The following is an 18,963-nucleotide window of genomic DNA, read 5'->3' on the forward strand; positions in this document are numbered from 1 at the left end:
CCTGACAGAGAGATATGTTACCAAAGCAACAAGGAGACAAAGTTGTCTGAAACCCAAGAAAAATGTAAATGTAACTCTAATTCATATAAGAGTGGGAGGAGGTAAAACATACTGATTTTAAATTGTTCTGAATTGTTGCATGGTTTTTTTAACTGCTTGAATTGTTTTAATTGTTGATTTTAAATTGTTCTGAATTGTTTTTAGTGGTTTTATATTGCATTTTATTTTTATTTGGCTGTGAACCGCCCAGAGTCCTGCGGGAGTTGGGTGGCATATAAGTCAACTAACTAATAGATAGATAGATAGATAGATAGATAGATAGATAGATAGATAGATAGATAGATAGATGATAGATAAATGGCATTGCCATCGCTCATAGTTCACTCTATTGAGCCCCGATTGGTGCCTTTTCTGCCTGCTCCTCACTTTCTGACTAGAAGAGGCTCTCCCTCATCAGTCATTTTCCAAACCCCTTGGGAGCACCCAAGCGCTGCAGGGGAAACGCCCGGAAGACCCTCATCTGTGCTTCAGGGATGCTGAGCCTGGGAACAGGAGTCAAGCACAGATCCTTATGGAAAATGAAGGGCCACATAAATTTTTACTACCACACTGTGGGTGTGGCTTATTTTGTGGGTGTGACTGGCTTGATGGTCATGTGACTGAGTAGGAGTGGCCTGCCAGCTTTGTGACCAGGTGGGAGTGGCTTGCTAATCATATGACAGGGGTGGCTTAAAGGTCATGTGATTGGTTTAAAGGTGGCCAATTTGACGTCACTCATGTCAAGGGTTAGGGTATCTGGCCTCTCCTCACCTCAAAAAGATACAAGATATTTACTAATACCGAACATCCAAAATATACTATTTAATCCTATATGTATATATGTTGATGCATGGAACTCACTATCAGACTTTGTAGTATCATCACCTGACCCCCAAAACTTTACCCTTAGGCTATCCACTGTTGACCTCTCTCGATTCCTAAGAGGTCAGTAAGGGGCGTGCATAAGTGCACCAGAGTGCCTTCTGTCCCCTGTCCTAATGTTTCTCTTTTACTAGTATCATGTATGTAAATATTATATCTTTGTATACCACCAATATGTACTGGACAAAACAAATAAATAAAATAAAAATAAATAAATGTCATATGTGTATATACAAATTATACACAGACACTCAAAAATAGACATTATTTACTTCTATTTCTACTAGTTTTTTCTCATCATTCCTATCATCCTTTTCTTCCCATTTAGGACTTTATGACTGTAACTTGTTGCTTGTATCCTAAGATTTGTATTAATATTGATAGTTTCTTAATTGCTTATTTGACCCCCTATGGCAATCATTAAGTGTTATACCACATGATTTTTGACAAATGTATCTTTTTCTTTTATGTACCCTGAGACAAATTCCTTGTGTGTCCAATCACACTTGGCCAATAAAGAATTCTATTCTATTTTATATACCAGCGTGCCTTCCGTCCCCTGTCCTAATGTTTCTTTTCTTTTATTTTCTACTAGTACCATGCATGTGAATATTATTATATCTAATGTTTCTTCTTCTTTTTTCTCGTTACTAGTATCATGTATATGAATATTATATTCATAATATAATATGAATATTATAGAGGGGCGGCATACAAATCTAATTATTATTATTATTATTATTATTATTAATAATAAATCTTTACATACGTCCAATATGTACTTAATAAAACAAACAAACAAACAAAGGGGCGTACATAAGTGCACCAGGGTGCCTTCCGTCCCATCCTATAATCTCTCCTATATGTCATATATATTCTCTTCTATCTCTTCTGCTATTCTCTCTAGTTATATTTTACTCCTATATTTTCTCTTCTATTGTTTAATATATTGTATTCGAATATATCCTCTATAACGGTGTTTCCCAACCTTGGCAACTTGAAGAGCTCTGGACTTCAACTCCCAGAATTCCCCAGCCAGCATTCGCTGGCTGGGGAATTCTGGGAGTTGAAGTCCAGATCTCTTCAAGTTGCCAAAGTTGGCAAACACTGCTCTATAACCTTCATTGTGTATTATTGTGTATTGGACAAAACAAACAAACAAACAAACAAATAAATAATAAAAACAAACAAACAAATAAATATGTAAGCTCCATTTTTGCTACCCCCACTGCGTGTCCCTCCTACTTCCCCCCCGCAGCCCGTGACTGCTTATGGATCGCAAGGTTACAGTTTCCCTGACGCCTCTCCCCCGTCTCCTCGGAGTTCCCTTCATTCATTTCTTCTCCCCCCACCGCCTGTTGCACAACACCCACCCACCCCCGCTCCCGTTGGCGGGAGCCCCGACTTGGCGCTTCCGTGCCTGGATTCCCTTCTTCTCCAGTAACACGCGAGGAAGGGGGAGGGGAAAAAAGGTGCCCTGTCCCTTTAAGAGCCATCTCTCGTCCTGTCACGTGGGCGGTCAGCTGACAGTGACGCTCCCGGGAAAAAAAAAAAGCTGCCTGGTTCCTGAAACCTCCGGGGCGCTGCAGCGGGTGGCGAGCGTCTCTTCTCCTGAACCCGCTCAGCCGCCTCTTCCGTCTGGCTGCGGGAGGGCGCTTGGCAGCGGCGGCAGCGCGAGGAGCTCCGGCGGGCAGACGACGAGCCCGCTGATTTGTTCGCGCGTCCAGCCGGCGAGGCGGAGAGCCCGCGACTAGCCAGGAACCCGAGCGAGCGAGCGAGCGGCTTCCCTAGTTCGGAAGCGCTCGGGCTTTGGCGGTTCCTCCCATCCTTTTGCAGGCGGTGAGACGGAGGGGCTCGCCAGCACCGCGGGGGCTGTGGGTCGCTTGCAGCCTGGGCGTGAAGCAGCCGCTCTTGTCAAGCCCCAAATCTAGTTACCCCAGTTCATGGATTATCTGGTAAGTCCCCGGTGCAAACTGAATGCAAAAATCTTCCTCCTGCTCCCAATTTATTTTATTTTATTTATTTTATTTTGTCAAGTACGTATTGGTAGTATACAAAGATAAAACAATGTTTATATATATATATGATAATTGTAAGAGAGAAACATTAGGACAGAAGGCACCCTGGTGCATATCATTATTACTGTTGTTATTATTATTGTTATTGTTGTTTTATTTTTAATTATATTATTATTGTTGTTGTTATTATTATTATTATTATTATTATTATTATTATTATTATTATTATTATTATTATTATTATTATGTCAATACAACACAGCAAATGAGATCACTATGCTGGATTTCGTATTTCATCACCAGTCGGGGACTTCTCAAGCACCTAGGATTGCATGATGTAGTGGTGAATTATGTGTGCGGATTTCAGTAAAGCGGCCTTTTGCAATTGACAGATGGAGATTTTGTCAATTCCGATGGTTTTCAAATGTCCGCTGAGATCCTTTGGCACTGCGCCCACCAGACATTTGAAAACCATTATTATTATTATTATTATTATTATTATTATTATTATTATTATTATTTAGATTTGTATGCCACCCCTTTCCGAAGACTCAGGGCGGCTGGACTTATGCACTTAACAATAACAATAATAATAACAACAGAGTTGGAAGGGACCTTGGAGGTCTTCTAGTACAACCCCCTGCTTGGGCAGGAAACCCTACACTACTTCAGACAGATCTGTCTTAAAACATCTGTCTTAAAAATTTCCAGTGTTGGAGCATTCACAACTTCTAGAGGCAAACTGTTCCACTGATTAATTGTTCTGTCAGGAAATTTCTCCTTAGTTCTAAGTTGCTCCTCTCCTTGTTCAGCTTCCACCCATTGCTTCTTGTTCTAAGCTTTGGAAAATAGGTTGCTTTGGAGAATAAGTTGAGTCCTTCTTTGTGGCAACCCCTGAGAACACTGCTATAATGACTTCCCTGGTCCTTTTTAGGGCATCCTTATTTAGGGTGAAGCTCTTATCAATCTGCATGATCTCAAATCCATTGTTTATACATGGCTGTTTTCTGTTTTGCTTGTGGGTCTGTCTGTCTGTTCAGAGGTCCTCAAGTTCCTCTAGACTAGTATATATGTTCGCTCACTCACTTGTCCTTTCAGACTAGATGGAACTTGGCTGTTGATTTTTTTAGAAATCACCCTTTTCTCTCTGGGATGCTGACAAGGGTAGTAGTGGACAAGAAAGTTCCCCAGTTGTGCTTATGTAAAACTCCTGGCTAGAAAATGGAATGCTCCAGGCTCTTGAATCTGGTGACTTTCAGAACAATTAAAGCCTTAAATGGACTACTACACTCTTACTCATTGGGTTATTAGGCTTCTAAAGTCCTGAGCCAGGTCACCTAGCTTGGGTTCTAAATGCTTAAATTGAGAGGACGCTTGAATGCCTTACATTGAAAAGAGTGTGAACAATCCCCTACTTAAATAATTGGGTATTTAGCAGAAAACGTTTAGCAGCTTTTAATGAGAGTTGGCTTATTTGTTAAAAGAGAGAGATTGTATCACAGTTGTTTGCTTCAAGGTTAGGGGAGTTTAGGATTCGTGAAAGGCCTGGCAGTTTACTAATCTGAATTGCCTTCATGGATGGAGCAGAGATGTAGAGGCTAATCTATTCCTTAATTAACATTTTAAGTGCATTATGCAATGCACAATCTACCTGATTAAGAGAAGCACTGTGGTTCATATTAGCCCTTTCCCATGCTTTTTAAGTTGCCCTCCTTTTTACCTTTCAAAATGTATACTCTAACGCAGTGATTTTCAACCTTTTTTGAGCCGCGGCACATTTTTTACATTTACAAAACCATGGGGCACATTGAGGGGGGGTGGCGGCTAAAAAAAGCTTGGACAAAAAAATTCTCTCTTCCTTTCGCTGTATTTCTCTCTCTCCCTCTTTTTTCTCTCCATCCCTCTTTCTTTCTTCCTTCTTTCCTCTTTTTTGCTCTTTCTCTCTCCCTCACTACCTCCCTCTGTCTTTCTCCCACCTTCCCTCCCTCTCTTTCTCTCTCTTGCTTGCTTTCTCTCTTGTTTGCTTTCTCTCTCTTTTTCTTTCTTTCTCTCTCTCTCTTGCTTTCTTTCTCTTGCTTTCTCTCGTTTTCTTTCTCTCTTGCTTGCTTTCTCTTTTTCTTTCTCTCTCTCTTGTTTTCTTTCTCTCTGAGCTTCGCGGCACACCTGACCATGTTTCGCGGCACACTAGTGTGCCACGGCACACTGGTTGAAAAACACTGCTCTAACGATAGGGGATTGTTTGGACAGTCGCAAATAATGAAAAATCATTAAAAGTTACTCTTTTGATGTGCAATGTGAGAAGAGATACAGACTAAAGATACTTTCAGATGAGGCATCCATTGTGCAATTAGCTTGTCTTCTTCATGGTCTTCTAGATCAGTGGTCCCCAACGTTTTTTCCACCAGGGACCAGTTTCAGCAAGACAATTTTTCTATGGCCCAGTGGGGGCGGAAAGGGGCGTGGTTGGGGGCGGGATTAAGCATGGGGGTGCTGGTCCTCCCCGCCCCTCTTTCCCGCCATCGTCCTGTGGCCGGCAGAACCTGCCTCCCAAGCCCTCTTGCCCAGCGGGAGCTAAGCGCTGGAGAGAGGGGGTCAGGCTGGCCCTCCTGCCTCCCCCCAGCCAAAAACGCAAAAGCGCCCCGGGGAAGAAGCCAAAAGAGGCTTGAGCCTCTCGGTCCTTCCCGCCCCTCTGTCCCATCCATCGTCCTGTGGCCGGCAGAACCTGCCTCCCGAGGCCTCTTGCCCGGCGGGAGGCGAAGCGCTGGAGGGAGGGGGTGGCAGCATGAGGGCTGGCAGCTGCTGACTCCACGGACCGGTGCAACATGCCCCGCGGCCCGGTACTGGTCCGCGGCCCGGTGGTTGGGGACCCCTGTTCTAGATGTACTGATTCATTCATAATCTTCCTGAGTTTTTCCCCCTACCTTTTCCTTAATACAGAAAATGGTCAAGCTGGATCTAAATAACACATTGATTTGTGGCATTCTCAAGAGCTATCTATATTTTCTAGATAAAAAATATGAAATTTTTAATACCGTATATAAAAAACATCTTCCAATACACGTGCAGCCTACATGTATGAAACTCAGTATGATAATTAGTTAATTCATGGTTTCCTTTCCTACTTTATCTGAATCATATTTGAAATGATTTAATGTGAATAAACATGTCAAATTCTATTTCCCTGCAGTTCTGTTCAGATGAAATATGCCTTTGTTAGCAGGAAGAAAGTATTTTATTGATCTATCAGTAAAGATGCTTTTTAGAATAAATGTGGCATTTACCCTGGGAACAATATATTACCTAAATTATTTCTAACTAAATTACTGTAAAAAGCAAGACTACTTTTTTTTAAAAAGCACAACATTATTAGAAAAGCATAGATTATCTTTTTAATTTTGTTTCAAATGTTTGTGGGGGTAAATTGTATTGGCCGGTATGTTGGTGGGGAAAAATGTTTGCTGTATTAAGACTATGTGACACTTTTTAAAAATAGCTTAAAGGGCTACTAGTAATTGATTATTCTGAGAACAAATATTACTATTAACTACATGGGAGTCCGGAGTTTTCTAAAGTAATGTTTTCAAAATTTGTCCCTGGGTGAAGGTAGCCTTTTATTACTTGGAGCAAATATTAAACCTTTTAACTGCTGCAGAACGTAATGGAAAAGTATTCTACTGTGCAAAATGTGTTTAATTGACTTTGAAATATGTTCCTGTACATGACAAACTTACAAAATGCCCTTTGCTAAGTCTAGCTTGACCTCTTGTCCTTATTTTTGTTCTTTGTTGCATGCAACTTTTTTCATGAAAAGTATTTAAATTGTAACTGCTTTCTTGTTACCCTCTATTTCCAACTTTCATGCGTTTAACTATTTATTACATTTGTAGCAATAAAAGGGGAGATTAGAATATGAAGTCTCTTATTTGAAATGCCCCGATATTTAGTTTGGGCAGATGTTTGTTTTGTAAGGTTTAGAAGCAAGCCAAGTTATAGAAAAACAGACTCTAAAACTTCATTATGAATTATTGGTTGTGTTTCCACTAGCAAATAGCTTTAGGCTAAGAGAAAGCTGAATGTATGTTCTGAATTCTTATTGAAAATAATTGGCAATGTTTTCTCTAACAGAACCTTTCAGAATTCACTGAATACTTTTTACTTGTATTACTACGTGATAGACAACAGCTAGAGGACAATAAAATTGTTAAGGCAGATGCTGGACGTATTGTTAATATTCAGCCAAAAACAACACTTAGAAATAATAAAATTGACAGTTTTATTTTCAGTGTTTGCAGCACTTAGGACTCAAGAAGTCAACATAATTTACATGATGCATGGATGATTGTAATGATCTCATGCCCATGCACAATCCCATATATTTGTTCTTATAAGACCAAAGAAAAACAGAAAAGATTAGAAGTATTATTTGTTTGTATGTCACACATAAGGAAGTTACTTTTTAAAAACAAAAGAAAAAGCATAATATTAAATTCCAGGAATATTTACTAATTTATTAATTGGACTTGTATTTATTTATTTATTTATGTATTTATTTTATTTATTGGATTTGTATGCCACCCCTTTCCGTGGACTCGGGCGGCTAACAACAGTGATAAAACAACATGTGACAATCCAATAGTAAAACAATTAAAAACCCTTATTATAAAACCAAACATACATACAAAACATACCATGAATAAATTGTAAAGGCCTAAGGGGGAAAGAATCTCAATTCCCCCATGCCTGACGGCAGAGGTGGGTTTTAAGAAGCTTATGAAAGGCGAGGAGGGTGGGGGCAATTCTAATCTCTGGGGGGAGTTGGTTCCAGAGGGCTGGGGCCGCCACAGAGAAGACTCTTCCCCTGGGTCCCGCCAAATGACATTGTTTAGTTGACGGGAGAAGACCCACTCAGTGGGACCTAACTGGTCGCTGGGATTCGTGCAGCAGAAGGCGGTCCCTGAGATAATCTGGGCCGGTGCCGGGCAAAAGAACAGGTTTATTTTTTACACATTGGGAGAGCCAAACGTAATCCAGTGCAGATCTCATGGAGGTTCATTCCATAGACAGAGAACAGTGGGATACAAGAACCTAATCTAGTGAACCATGAAGAAGGGTTTTGGACAGCAGGAGTGAGTTCTTATGGGCCTTCTTTTGCAGATCTTAGTAGCCAGACAAGTTCATAAAACGACCTGGGCTATAACTCACACAAACATTGCTATGAGGGCATTTCCCCCCTCCTTCCATGCTTCTTGGTATATATGTATAGTTGTGGATAACTATTTACTTATTTACTGATTTCTCACATTTGGATGCTGCCAATTTGACTAATGGTGACTTTCAGGAGCTAATCATTTTATTCCACTTCACTCCACATTCTATTCATATATGTCCTGTTACTTTCTTAAAGTAATGATGTCCCTAAATACAATAATCCCATGACAAATACAAGAATAGCACATAATTTCTCTAACACAATTAGTTTATTTTTTCCTTTATGAGGCTTTCTAGGCCAGAAAGTGCAACAATAAAATATAGGACTTGTAATTATTAATAAAACAATGTATTTTATGTACAGTATTTTTCAGAGTATAAGATGCACTGGAGTATAAGACCCTCCTTAGTTTTGGGGAAGGAAAATAGGGAAAAGAATCTGCCTACTAGGTATTCATCTGGCTAGCATCCTTGGTGCCTGGTTCGGGCTTAAAAAACTTTATTCTGAGAGAGTAACAATGAAAGATCTTGCAAGCCAGTAAGAGCTGGGAACATCATTAGCATCTGGAAAGAAACATTTGGAGCAAGTTAGAGAGTGGAAAAAAAACACTGGAATGACTTAGGGCTTGGAAACATTCTTTGCAGAGAGAAATAATGAAAGAGCCTGCAAGGTAAGAGCTGGGAAGATAGTTAGCAGCTAGTTAGGGCTAGGGGGAAAAAGAAAAAAAAAAGGGAAGAAGCTACATTCAGAGTATAAGACGCACACAAATTATTAGCCTCTTTTAGGAAGGAAAAAGATGTGTCTTATACTCCAAAAAATATAGTAGTTCTACTGCATTTTTATTATAATGAAGTAATTGTATTGTATTTTATTATAGTAACTGTAGGACAGATATCAATGGCAATAACCCAGACTTGTGGTAAATGTCAGGTATAGCTTGGATTGATGGATAGAGCAAATTATAGCACAAAATTGGACAACCTGGAACTTGAACGATTAAAGATAAATAAGGCAATGGGTCCAGATGGCATCCACCCCAGAGTTCTTAAAGAACTCAGATCTGTCATTGCTACCCCCCTGACTGATTTGTTTAACCAATCCTTGTTAACAGGAGATGTTCCTGAGGATTGGAGAATGGCCAGTGTTGTGCCTATCCACAAGAAGGGCAGTAGAGAAGAAGCTGGTAACTACAGGCCAGTTAGCTTGACATCAGTGGTAGTTAAAATGATCGAGACTCTACTCAAAAAGAGGATAAATCAGCTCCTAAAAAACAATAACTTATTGGACCCAAATCAGCATGGCATTACTGAAGGCAAATCATGTCAGACTAATCTCATTGATTTCTTTGACTATGTCACAAAGGTGTTGGATGAAGGTGGTGCCGTGGATATTGCCTACCTGGACTTCAGCAAAGCCTTTGATACGGTTCCACATAAAGAGCTGATAGATAAATTAGTGAAGATTGGACTTAATCCCTGGATAGTTCAATGGATTTGCAGCTGGCTGAAGCGTAGACATCAGAGAGTTATTGTTAACGGCGAGTATTCTGAGCAGAGTCAGGTTACAAGCGGTGTGCCACAAGGATCTGTTCTGGGTCCTATTCTTTTTAATATGTTTGTGAGTGACATAGGGGAAGGTTTGGTAGGGAAGGTTTGCCTATTTGCCGATGACTCTAAAGTGTGCAATAGGGTTGATATTCCTGGAGGCGTCTGTAATATGGTAAATGATTTAGCTTTACTAGATAAATGGTCAAAGCAATGGAAACTGCAGTTTAATGTTTCCAAATGTAAAATAATGCACTTGGGGAAAAGGAATCCTCAATCTGAGTACTGTATTGTATTGGCAGTTCTGTGTTAGCAAATACTACAGAAGAAAAGGATTTAGGGGTAGTGATTTCTGACAGTCTCAAAATGGGTGAACAGTGCAGTCAGGCGGTAGGGAAAGCAAGTAGGATGCTTGGCTGCATAGCTAAAGGTATAACAAGCAGGAAGAGGGAGATTATGATCCCGCTATATAGAATGCTGCTGAGACCACATTTGGAATACTGTGTTCAGTTCTAGAGACCTCACCTACAAAAAGATATTGACAAAATTGAACGGGTCCAAAGACGGGCTACAAGAATGGTGGAAGGTCTTAAGCATAAAACGTATCAGGAAAGACTTAATGAACTCAATCTGTATAGTCTGGAGGACAGAAGGAAAAGGGGGGACATGATCGAAACATTTAAATATATTAAAGGGTTAAATAAGGTCCAGGAGGGAAGTGTTTTTAAAAGGAAAGTGAACACAAAACAAGGGGACACAATCTGAAGTTAGTTGGGGGAAAGATCAAAAGCAACATGAGAAAATATTATTTTACTGAAAGAGTAGTAGATCCTTGGAACAAACTTCCAGCAGACGTGGTAGATAAATCCACAGTAACTGAATTTAAACATGCCTGGGATAAATATATATCCATCCTAAGATAAAATACAGAAAATAGTATAAGGGCAGACTAGATGGACCATGAGGTCTTTTTCTGCCGTCAGACTTCTATGTTTCTATGTTTCTAAATATATGTGATGGTCCTGATCAGGTAGAAGCAGTCAGTGACAGGCAGACTTTATGCTCTCTACCAGGGTAATTCTTTAAAATAGGATAAATATAAATCTTCCTTGGTTCCCTATCAGGAGAAACAAATAACCATGTGACTCAGAGATTCCACAGAAGTATCTCAACTGCTAAAATGGGTGTTTTTGCACCATCCTCATGGAACTGCAACCAAGCTGCCACGGTGAAAGGCTGACAAAATATCAGAATTAGAACTTGAGACATAAGATAATGGCACATGCCATTGAAAAGAATCTGTAACATGTAAATGTTATGTTAAATATAAACTGCTTAAGCTACTTAAAGTTCAATATCCACCACCATCATCTTCCTAGCATTATTCCCGCAGATGCAGGTCTATTTTTTGGATTGACAAATGCCAACTTGCATGATCAGACGTAACAGATGGTTACAGCTGGGCAATTTTGATATGGGTGTCAACAGACTCAAACTCAACCCTGATAAGACGGAGTGGCTGTGGGTTTTGCCTCCCAAGGACAATTCCTTCTGTCTGTCCATCATCCTGGGGTGATGGTCCGCAACTTGGGCATCCTCCTCAATCCACAGCTCACATTAGAGAACCATCTTTCAGCTGTGGGGAGGGGGGCATTTGCCCAGGTTCGCCTGGTGCACCAGTTGTGGCCCTATTTGGACCGGGAGTCACTGCTCACAATCACTCATGCCCTCATCACCTCGAGGCTCGACTACTGTAAACTCTCTACATGGGGCTACCTTTGAAAAGTGTTTGGAAACTTTAGATCGTGCAGAATGCAGCTGCGAAAGCAATCATGGGCTTTCCCAAAAATGCCCATATAACACCAACACTCCGCAGTCTGCATTGGTTGCCGATCAGTTTCCGGTCACAATTCAAAGTGTTGGTCATCACCTATAAAGCCCTTCTTGGCACCGGACCAGGGTATCTACGAGACCGCCTTCTGCTGCACGAATCCCAGCGACCGGTTAGGTCTCACAGAGTTGGTCTCCTCTGGGTCCCGTCAACTAAACAATGTTGTTTGATGGGGCCCAGGGGAAGAGCCTTCTCTGTGGCGGCCTCGGCCCTCTGGAACCCACTCCCCCCAGAGGTTAGAATTGCCCCCATCCTCTTCGCCTTTTGTAAGCTCCTTAAAACCCACCTCTGCCGCCAGGCATGGGGGAACTGAGATATTCTTTCCCCCTAGGCCTTTACAATTTATGCAATGTATGTTTGTTTGTATGTATGCTTGGTTTTACAAGAAGGGTATTTTAGTTGTTTTAGTATTGGATTTACATGCTGTTTTTTATTACTGTTGTTAGCCGCCCCGAGTCTACGGAGAGGGGCGGCATACAAATCCAATAAATAAAATAAAAATAAATAATAAATAAATCTGCATTTATTGTGTCTTGCTATCTTTGCTTTGTCCTTCCATGCAAGCACTAACCATCTGTGTAAAAGTGGAGTGTGGTGCAGGGAATGATGGTTGAAGATACTGATTGAAGATCAATATCCCGGATACATTGTTTAAAGTGACCCCTGGCATTCTCAAGCCCTTTGTAAAAATTTCTTTTCTTGGGTATTTATTTTATTTTATTTATTTATTTAGATTTGTATGCCGCCCCTCTCCGCAGACTCGGGGCGGCTCACAACAAAGTGAAAAACAATTTATAACAAATCTAAATTTGTATCCGACTCCACTGGTTATTGGAGACCATTTTAATTCAACCTGGCTAACAAAAACCTAATACAGTACTTGATCTGTGACCACATTTGAGCCCAAACTTTCTGCTGCTAAGCAAGAGATTTGTTAAGAAAGCTTCTGTCCCTTTCTTGCTACAGTTGTTAAACGAATCACTGCAGTTAAATTAGTAATATGGTCATTTAGTGAATCTACCTTCCCATTGAATTTGCTTGTCAGAAGGTCACAAACGGTGACCGCATAATCCAGGACACAGCAACTATTATAAATTCATTCCAGTTGCCAAGTGCTTGAAATTTGATTATATGACCACTGGAGTGCTGCAACAGTTGAAAGAGAGAAAAACAAACATACTACCGTAAGTCAATTTTTCCCCAGTGCCTTTGTAAATGTGAATAGTTACTAAACAAATGATTCTAAGTCAGGCACTACTGTAGCAAACTGTAGTTCTCAGGATTTTCATTGGAAAGTCTATGTCCACTCTAACACAAGAAGATTGCAAGCAAGAAATGAAGACTACCCAGAATATCTCAGTCTTCTTTGGAAAGTCTATTCATTGGGCCTAGTTTAGTAGAATATGTATCCATTTCTGGAATACTTTGGGACAAATGAAAGTGAAGTTAGGTTTTGCTATATACTTCTACTTTTACACAACCTTTTAAAACATGTTTACTATGTTTTTTCCTTGTGTACTGGAAATATGCTCACCTTACAGACTAATGTCCATACAAGTAATGTTCCTTGCACTTTGCAATCATTTTTCTTAATGGACTCAGTCAGTTCACTGTTTTTAGCATTTTAATTAATTTGCTTTGCATCAGAGTTCCTTTTTCTTCCATTAAAGAAAATGTATTTTTCACCTCAAGGGAATACTAAATTTGCAGAATAAAAATAAGAAAAAAACCTGGAAGAAAGCAGTGGCAAATCACTTCTATGTTGGTATCCGGAAAAATATATAAATATATCCATAATGTCTTGAAAGTTGAGCTCAGGTCAACTCAAGACAGTATTATAGTATACATAATGATATGACATTAATTTAGAGTATAAGATGCACTCCTCCCCTAAAAGAGGGTGAAAATTTGGGTGCATCTTATATATCGGATGGAGCCTTCTTGTTGAAAATGGGGTGCACAGAGGTGACAATTGGCTATTGGCATTCCTTGCAGTCTGAAACAGCTGATTGTCAGGAGGCCGATCCAACTGATAATTAGCTGCTTGTGTTAATCAGTTTAAACTGGTTGTTTTCTGTTTGCTACAAGGAGGCAAATTGCTGGAAGGCAGAGGCAGATCTTTTTTTCCCTTATTTTTCTCCCCCCCAAAGGTAGGTGCATCTTATCGTCCGGAGTATTTTATACTCTGAAAAATACAGTACATGTTCTTATGGCTGATTTGGAAGCAAATACCACCAAGATCTTTATAAATCCTGGTGCTGGGTTTAATTGAGACTATATTCATGCAATACATTGAGTTATACTTAGCATTAACCATTGTTACTTTAAGGTTAATTTAACAGTTGATCTTTAAACTATCATTACAACTATTTTGGCAAGAACCTCTGCTTCTCTATTCCCCAAAACCATTTACTGGTTGATACTTTAGGTTTTTATTTAATTTATGGCCAAAATTGTATTTTAAGAATATAAGCAATCCTCAATTTGCAATCAAAACTGAGGCTAAAATTTAAGTTATGTGAGAAATTTGTTAAGTGAGTTTTGCTCCATTTTATGACTTTTCTTGCACATTTGTTAAATGAATCATTGCAGTGGCTAAATTAGTAACACAATTGTTTAGCGAATCTGGCTTCTCCATTGGCTTTGCTTCCCAGAAAGTTGCAAAAGGTGATCACATGACCCCGAGACACTAGCAATGAAATGCAATATATTTTAAGTGTTGGTTTCCTGGGCTGTGTTTAATTATCCAAAAGCTGTTTCAAAATCTCTGTTGTTACTATCGGTGAAGTCTTTTTAATCTGGAAGCTCAATAGTTAAAAGAATTCCGATGTGCATCAGTGATTCACAGCTCTTGCTGTAAGCTTGTGTATGAATCCATAGGTAGCTATTTTATGATCAAGGAGACCAGGCAGCCATTCAAAATGCCTCTTGGGTTCCCTTAGAAACTTATCAGGTATTCCTCAATTAAAACAAAAAGGAACCATTGCTGGAAGCCAAGTTCCCCTGAGAGATGCCTTTTGCTTGATGCTAATTTTCTCTTGAAATGCTGAGTTGGAAAACCTTGAATATATTTTTTATTTCAATTTCAGGTTAAGGTAAACTGTAACCGGGGCCAAGAATTTAAAATAATTACTCATTTTAGACTGGGGTAGTTGCATGAAAGACGTAGACTTTTAGTGGATTGCTAGGAGGAGAAAAACTGGTTTCTCCTCCTAAAAGCTCCTTAGGAGCTCTACAATTCTATTTTTACTTTCTCCTCTTTGTTAATTCCTGGCCTTCCTATCTCTATATCTGTTTCCTTTCTCACAAGACCAACGTCTCTTGTGAGAAGTACTGAAGCCGGCATAAAGGGGCTATGCTTTTCCATACGGTATCTGCCAACAAGCCCAGTTGGGATTTATTTATTTATTTATTTTTATTTATGTATTTATTTTGTCCAATACACAACGAGAGTGTTAGTGGGTATATTACACATAGTAAAATACATGATGAAGGTTATAGAGGAGATACTCATAGTAAAATATATCTATGAAAGAATAGAAAAGAAGATATAGTAATAGAACGTATCAATGAAAGAATAGAAGAAGAGATATAGGCATAGAAGAAAAGAATAGGAGATATAGGAGAGCACTAGGACAGGGGACGGAAGGCACTCTAGTGCACTTGTACTCGCCCCTTACTGACCTCTTAGGAATCTGGATAGGTCAACCGTAGATAATCTAAGGGTAAAGTGTTGGGGGTTTGGGGATGGCACTATGGAGTCCGGTAATGAGTTCCACGCTTCGACAACTCGGTTACTGAAGTCATATTTTTTACAGTCAAGTTTGGAGCGGTTAATATTAAGTTTAATATTGTTGTGCTCTTGTGTTGTTGTGGTTGAAGCTGAAGTAGTTGCCGACAGGCAGGATGTTGCAGCATATGATCTTGTGGGCAATACTTAGATCATGTTTAAGGAGTCTTAGTTCTAGGCTTTCTAGGCCCAGGATTGAAAGTCTAGTCTCGTAGGGTATTCTGTTTCGAGTGGAGGAGTGAAGGGCTCTTCTGGTAAAGTATCTTTGGACATTTTCAAGGGTGTCAATGTCTGAGATGCGATATGGGTTCCAAACAGATGAGCTGTATTCGAGGATGGGTCACTTCCTGCAGAACAAAGCCAATGTCTTTCATGTCCTCTACTATTTCTATCTCAATTTGTTTTCCCTTGGATTGATCTATCTATTTATGTTTGTGTGTGTGCGTGTGCGTGCATGCACATGCTTTTTTTCATTAGAAATAAATTGTCTTAAAACAAAATTCTATTCCTCTTTTTTTTGCTTTTTCTTTAAAAATGTATACATTGCTCTTTCTTAAACATCAGTTTTAGTGTAGTACTCAATTCATAATCATGCAAGTTTTTAAAAAAGTCACGGTTGAAAGAACCAAAACACAAAAAATTACTATATAAATGATACACGTAAAAGTAGGTATCGGATAACTTGTAAGCTATTGGATAACTTGTAGATGTTTTTTTCACGATCAGTATCCCTCTTGTTATAAACGGGAAAGGGGTGTTTTGTCTTATTTTGAAATTCTGCTGTTTTGAGTATGTTAATTAAAGGGGATGAATGATGTACCATCACTTTTCTCTGAATTACTCAGGACATTAAAATGATATTGGCACTTTCCGGATTGTATTTATTCAATTTCTATAGCCACTCAACTCAAGTGATTCTGAGTGGTTTGCGGTTATAAAATACTAAAATAATTTTTTAAAAAACCTGTAAAAACATCCATAAAATAAATACAAGCAGCATTGCAGTTACGAGAGAAAAAGGCAGCCTGATTTCATAGCCTCCATAACAATCGTTGCTTTGTCCAGTTGGTATGAGTGTGATCTGGTTGAGATCATCCAAGGGCATGGGGTGAGGTATCATCAGTACGCTGATGATACCCAGCTTTACATCTCTACCCCATGTCCAGTCAACAAAGCAGTGGAAATGATGTGCTGGTGTCTGGAGGCTGTTGGGGCCTGGATGGGTGTCAACAGACTCAAACTCAACCCTGATAAGACGGAGTAGCTGTGGATTTTGCCTCCCAAGGACAATTCCATCTATCCGTCCATCACCCTGGGGGGGGGAATTATTGACCCCCTCAGAGAGGGTCCAAAACCTGGGCGTCCTCCTCGATCCACAGCTCACATTAGAGAAACATCTTTTGGCTGTGGCGAGGGGGGCGTTTGCCTAGGTTCGCCTGGTGCACCAGTTGCGGTCCTATTTGGACCGGGAGTCACTGCTCACAGTCACTCATGCCCTCATCACCTCGAGGCTCGACTACTGTAATGTTCTCTACATGGGGCTACCTTTGAAAAGTGTTCGGAAACTTCAGGTCGTGCAGAATGCAGCTGCGAGAGCAATCATGGGCTTTCCCAAATATGCCCATGTTACACCAACACTCTGCATTCTGCATTGGTTGCTGATCAGTTTCCGGTCACAATTCAAAGTGTTGGTTATGACCTATAAAGCCCTTCATGGCACTGGACCAGATTATCTCAGGGACCGCCTTCTGCTGCACGAATCCCAGCGACCAGTTAGGTCCCACAGAGTGGGTCTTCTCCGGGCCCCGTCAACTAAACAATGTCGCTTGGCGGGACCCAGGGGAAGAGCCTTCTCTGTGGCAGCCCCGACTCTGGAACCAGCTCCCCCCGGAGATTAGAACTGCTCCCACCCTCCTTCCCTTTCGTAAACTCCTTAAAACCCACCTTTGCCGCCAGGCATGGGGGAATTGAGATATCTCCCCTGGGTCTATACAATTTATGTATGGTATGTTTGTGTGTATGTCTGCTTAATAACGGGGTTTTTAAAATGTTTTTAAATTATTAGGTTTGTCATGAATTGTTTTATTACTGTTGTGAGCCGCCACGAGTCTACGAAGAGGGGAGGCATACAAATCTAATAAGTGAATGAATGAATGAACGAATGAATAAATAAAATCTAGCTCCATTCATTCAGTTTCACGATTCTAGTTTCCCATGGTTGGATGACTTCAATGATTTGGACTTTGATGATTTTCTGGAACTTTGATGAGTAATTCTGATGAAAGCTTGCTGACTCTGAAAAACTCTGAGGTCTAGGAGGTTGACATTTTCAACCTTAAATCAGGGATTGGTTCCTCCTGGTTTGGATCAGACCACCCAAACCATTAGCGATCTGCTGATGACGTGAAAATGGCATCACAGATCTGATTTGGGCGGTGCCTGTCCATGGATACCACCATCTTTAAAAAAAAAAATTGGTGGTATTTTTTGTCTTTAGATGACTTTATTTATTTATTTATTTATTATTTATTTATTTATTTATTTATTTGATTTGATTTGTATGCCGCACCTCTCTGGAGACTCGGGGCGGCTAACAGCAATAATAAGACAGCATACAATAATAATCCAATACTAAAAACGATTACAAACCCATTAATATAAAAACCAAACATACATACAGACATACCATGCATAAAATTGTAAAGGCCTAGGGGGAAAGAGTATCTCAATTCCCCCATGCCTGGCGGCAGAGGTGGGTTTTAAGTAGCTTACGAAAGGCAAGGAGGGTGGGGGCAATTCTAATTTCTGGGGGGAGTTGGTTCCAGAGGACCGGGGCCGCCACAGAGAAGGCTCTTCCCCTGGGTCCCGCCAAACAGCATTGTTTAGTTGACGGGACCCGGAGAAGACCCACTCTGTGGGACTTAACTGGTTGCTGGGATTCGTGCAGCAGAAGGCGGTCCCTGAGATAATCTGGTCCGGTGCCATGAAGGGCTTTATAGGTCATAACCAACACTTTGAATTGTGACCGGAAACTGATTGGCAACCAATGCAGACTGCGGAGTGTTGGTGTAACATGGGCATGAAAGAGGTAACTCCATCCCACTTCTCAGCCTCATTCACCCATATACTGGATAATTCTATTTTTATACCCTGGATTAAATGTTGGGAAAGCCCATGATTGCTCTCGCAGCTGCATTCTGCACGATCTGAAGTTTCTGAACACTTTTCAAAGGTAGCCCCATGTAGAGAGTGTTACAGTAGTCGAGCCTCTTCTTTCCTTGCTTCAAAAAGAGCCTTCTTGCCCGCTCCTTGGCTAATACTCATTTTTATTTCTTTACCCAAAGCACAGCTTCTCAGCTGTGTTTCGGACTGAATCCCGCTATGGAGCATACGCGGAAGTGAATTTTAATGTGGGGAAACATCGTGATGCGAACCGGTGGCGAAGGTAACTCACCCCTGCCTTGAGTATGTAATATCTGTATTTGATAAGTCAGAAGGTAACAAACTGCACTATATGCTTCAAGATCCAGAGATAAACATTTCATCATTTTTAACAGGGATCAGCCATCAAGACAAGACAGCTGCTTGTT

The 18,963-nt window shown here is 40.4% G+C and overlaps 1 protein-coding gene across 3 annotated transcripts in view; it reads left to right on the top strand.

Moving 5' to 3' along the window:
• Window positions 1-2,432: 2,432 nt before the first annotated feature.
• The window catches only part of ARL15 (ARF like GTPase 15), a 207,692-nt gene continuing 191,161 nt past the window's right edge, over window positions 2,433-18,963 (top strand). Inside the window, exon 1 of one of the 3 annotated variants that reach the window (XM_070743351.1) lies at window positions 2,433-2,876. In XM_070743351.1, the coding sequence (XP_070599452.1) occupies window positions 2,865-2,876 (12 nt within the window). In that variant the 5' untranslated portion in view covers window positions 2,433-2,864. The remainder of the gene's footprint in view (window positions 2,877-18,963) is intronic. The other 2 variants (XM_070743352.1, XM_070743350.1) reach the window with 2 other exon arrangements.

The sequence above is a fragment of the Erythrolamprus reginae genome, chromosome 2 (assembly GCF_031021105.1).
Source record: "Erythrolamprus reginae isolate rEryReg1 chromosome 2, rEryReg1.hap1, whole genome shotgun sequence".
In the NCBI taxonomy this organism is placed as follows: Eukaryota; Metazoa; Chordata; class Lepidosauria; order Squamata; family Dipsadidae; genus Erythrolamprus; species Erythrolamprus reginae.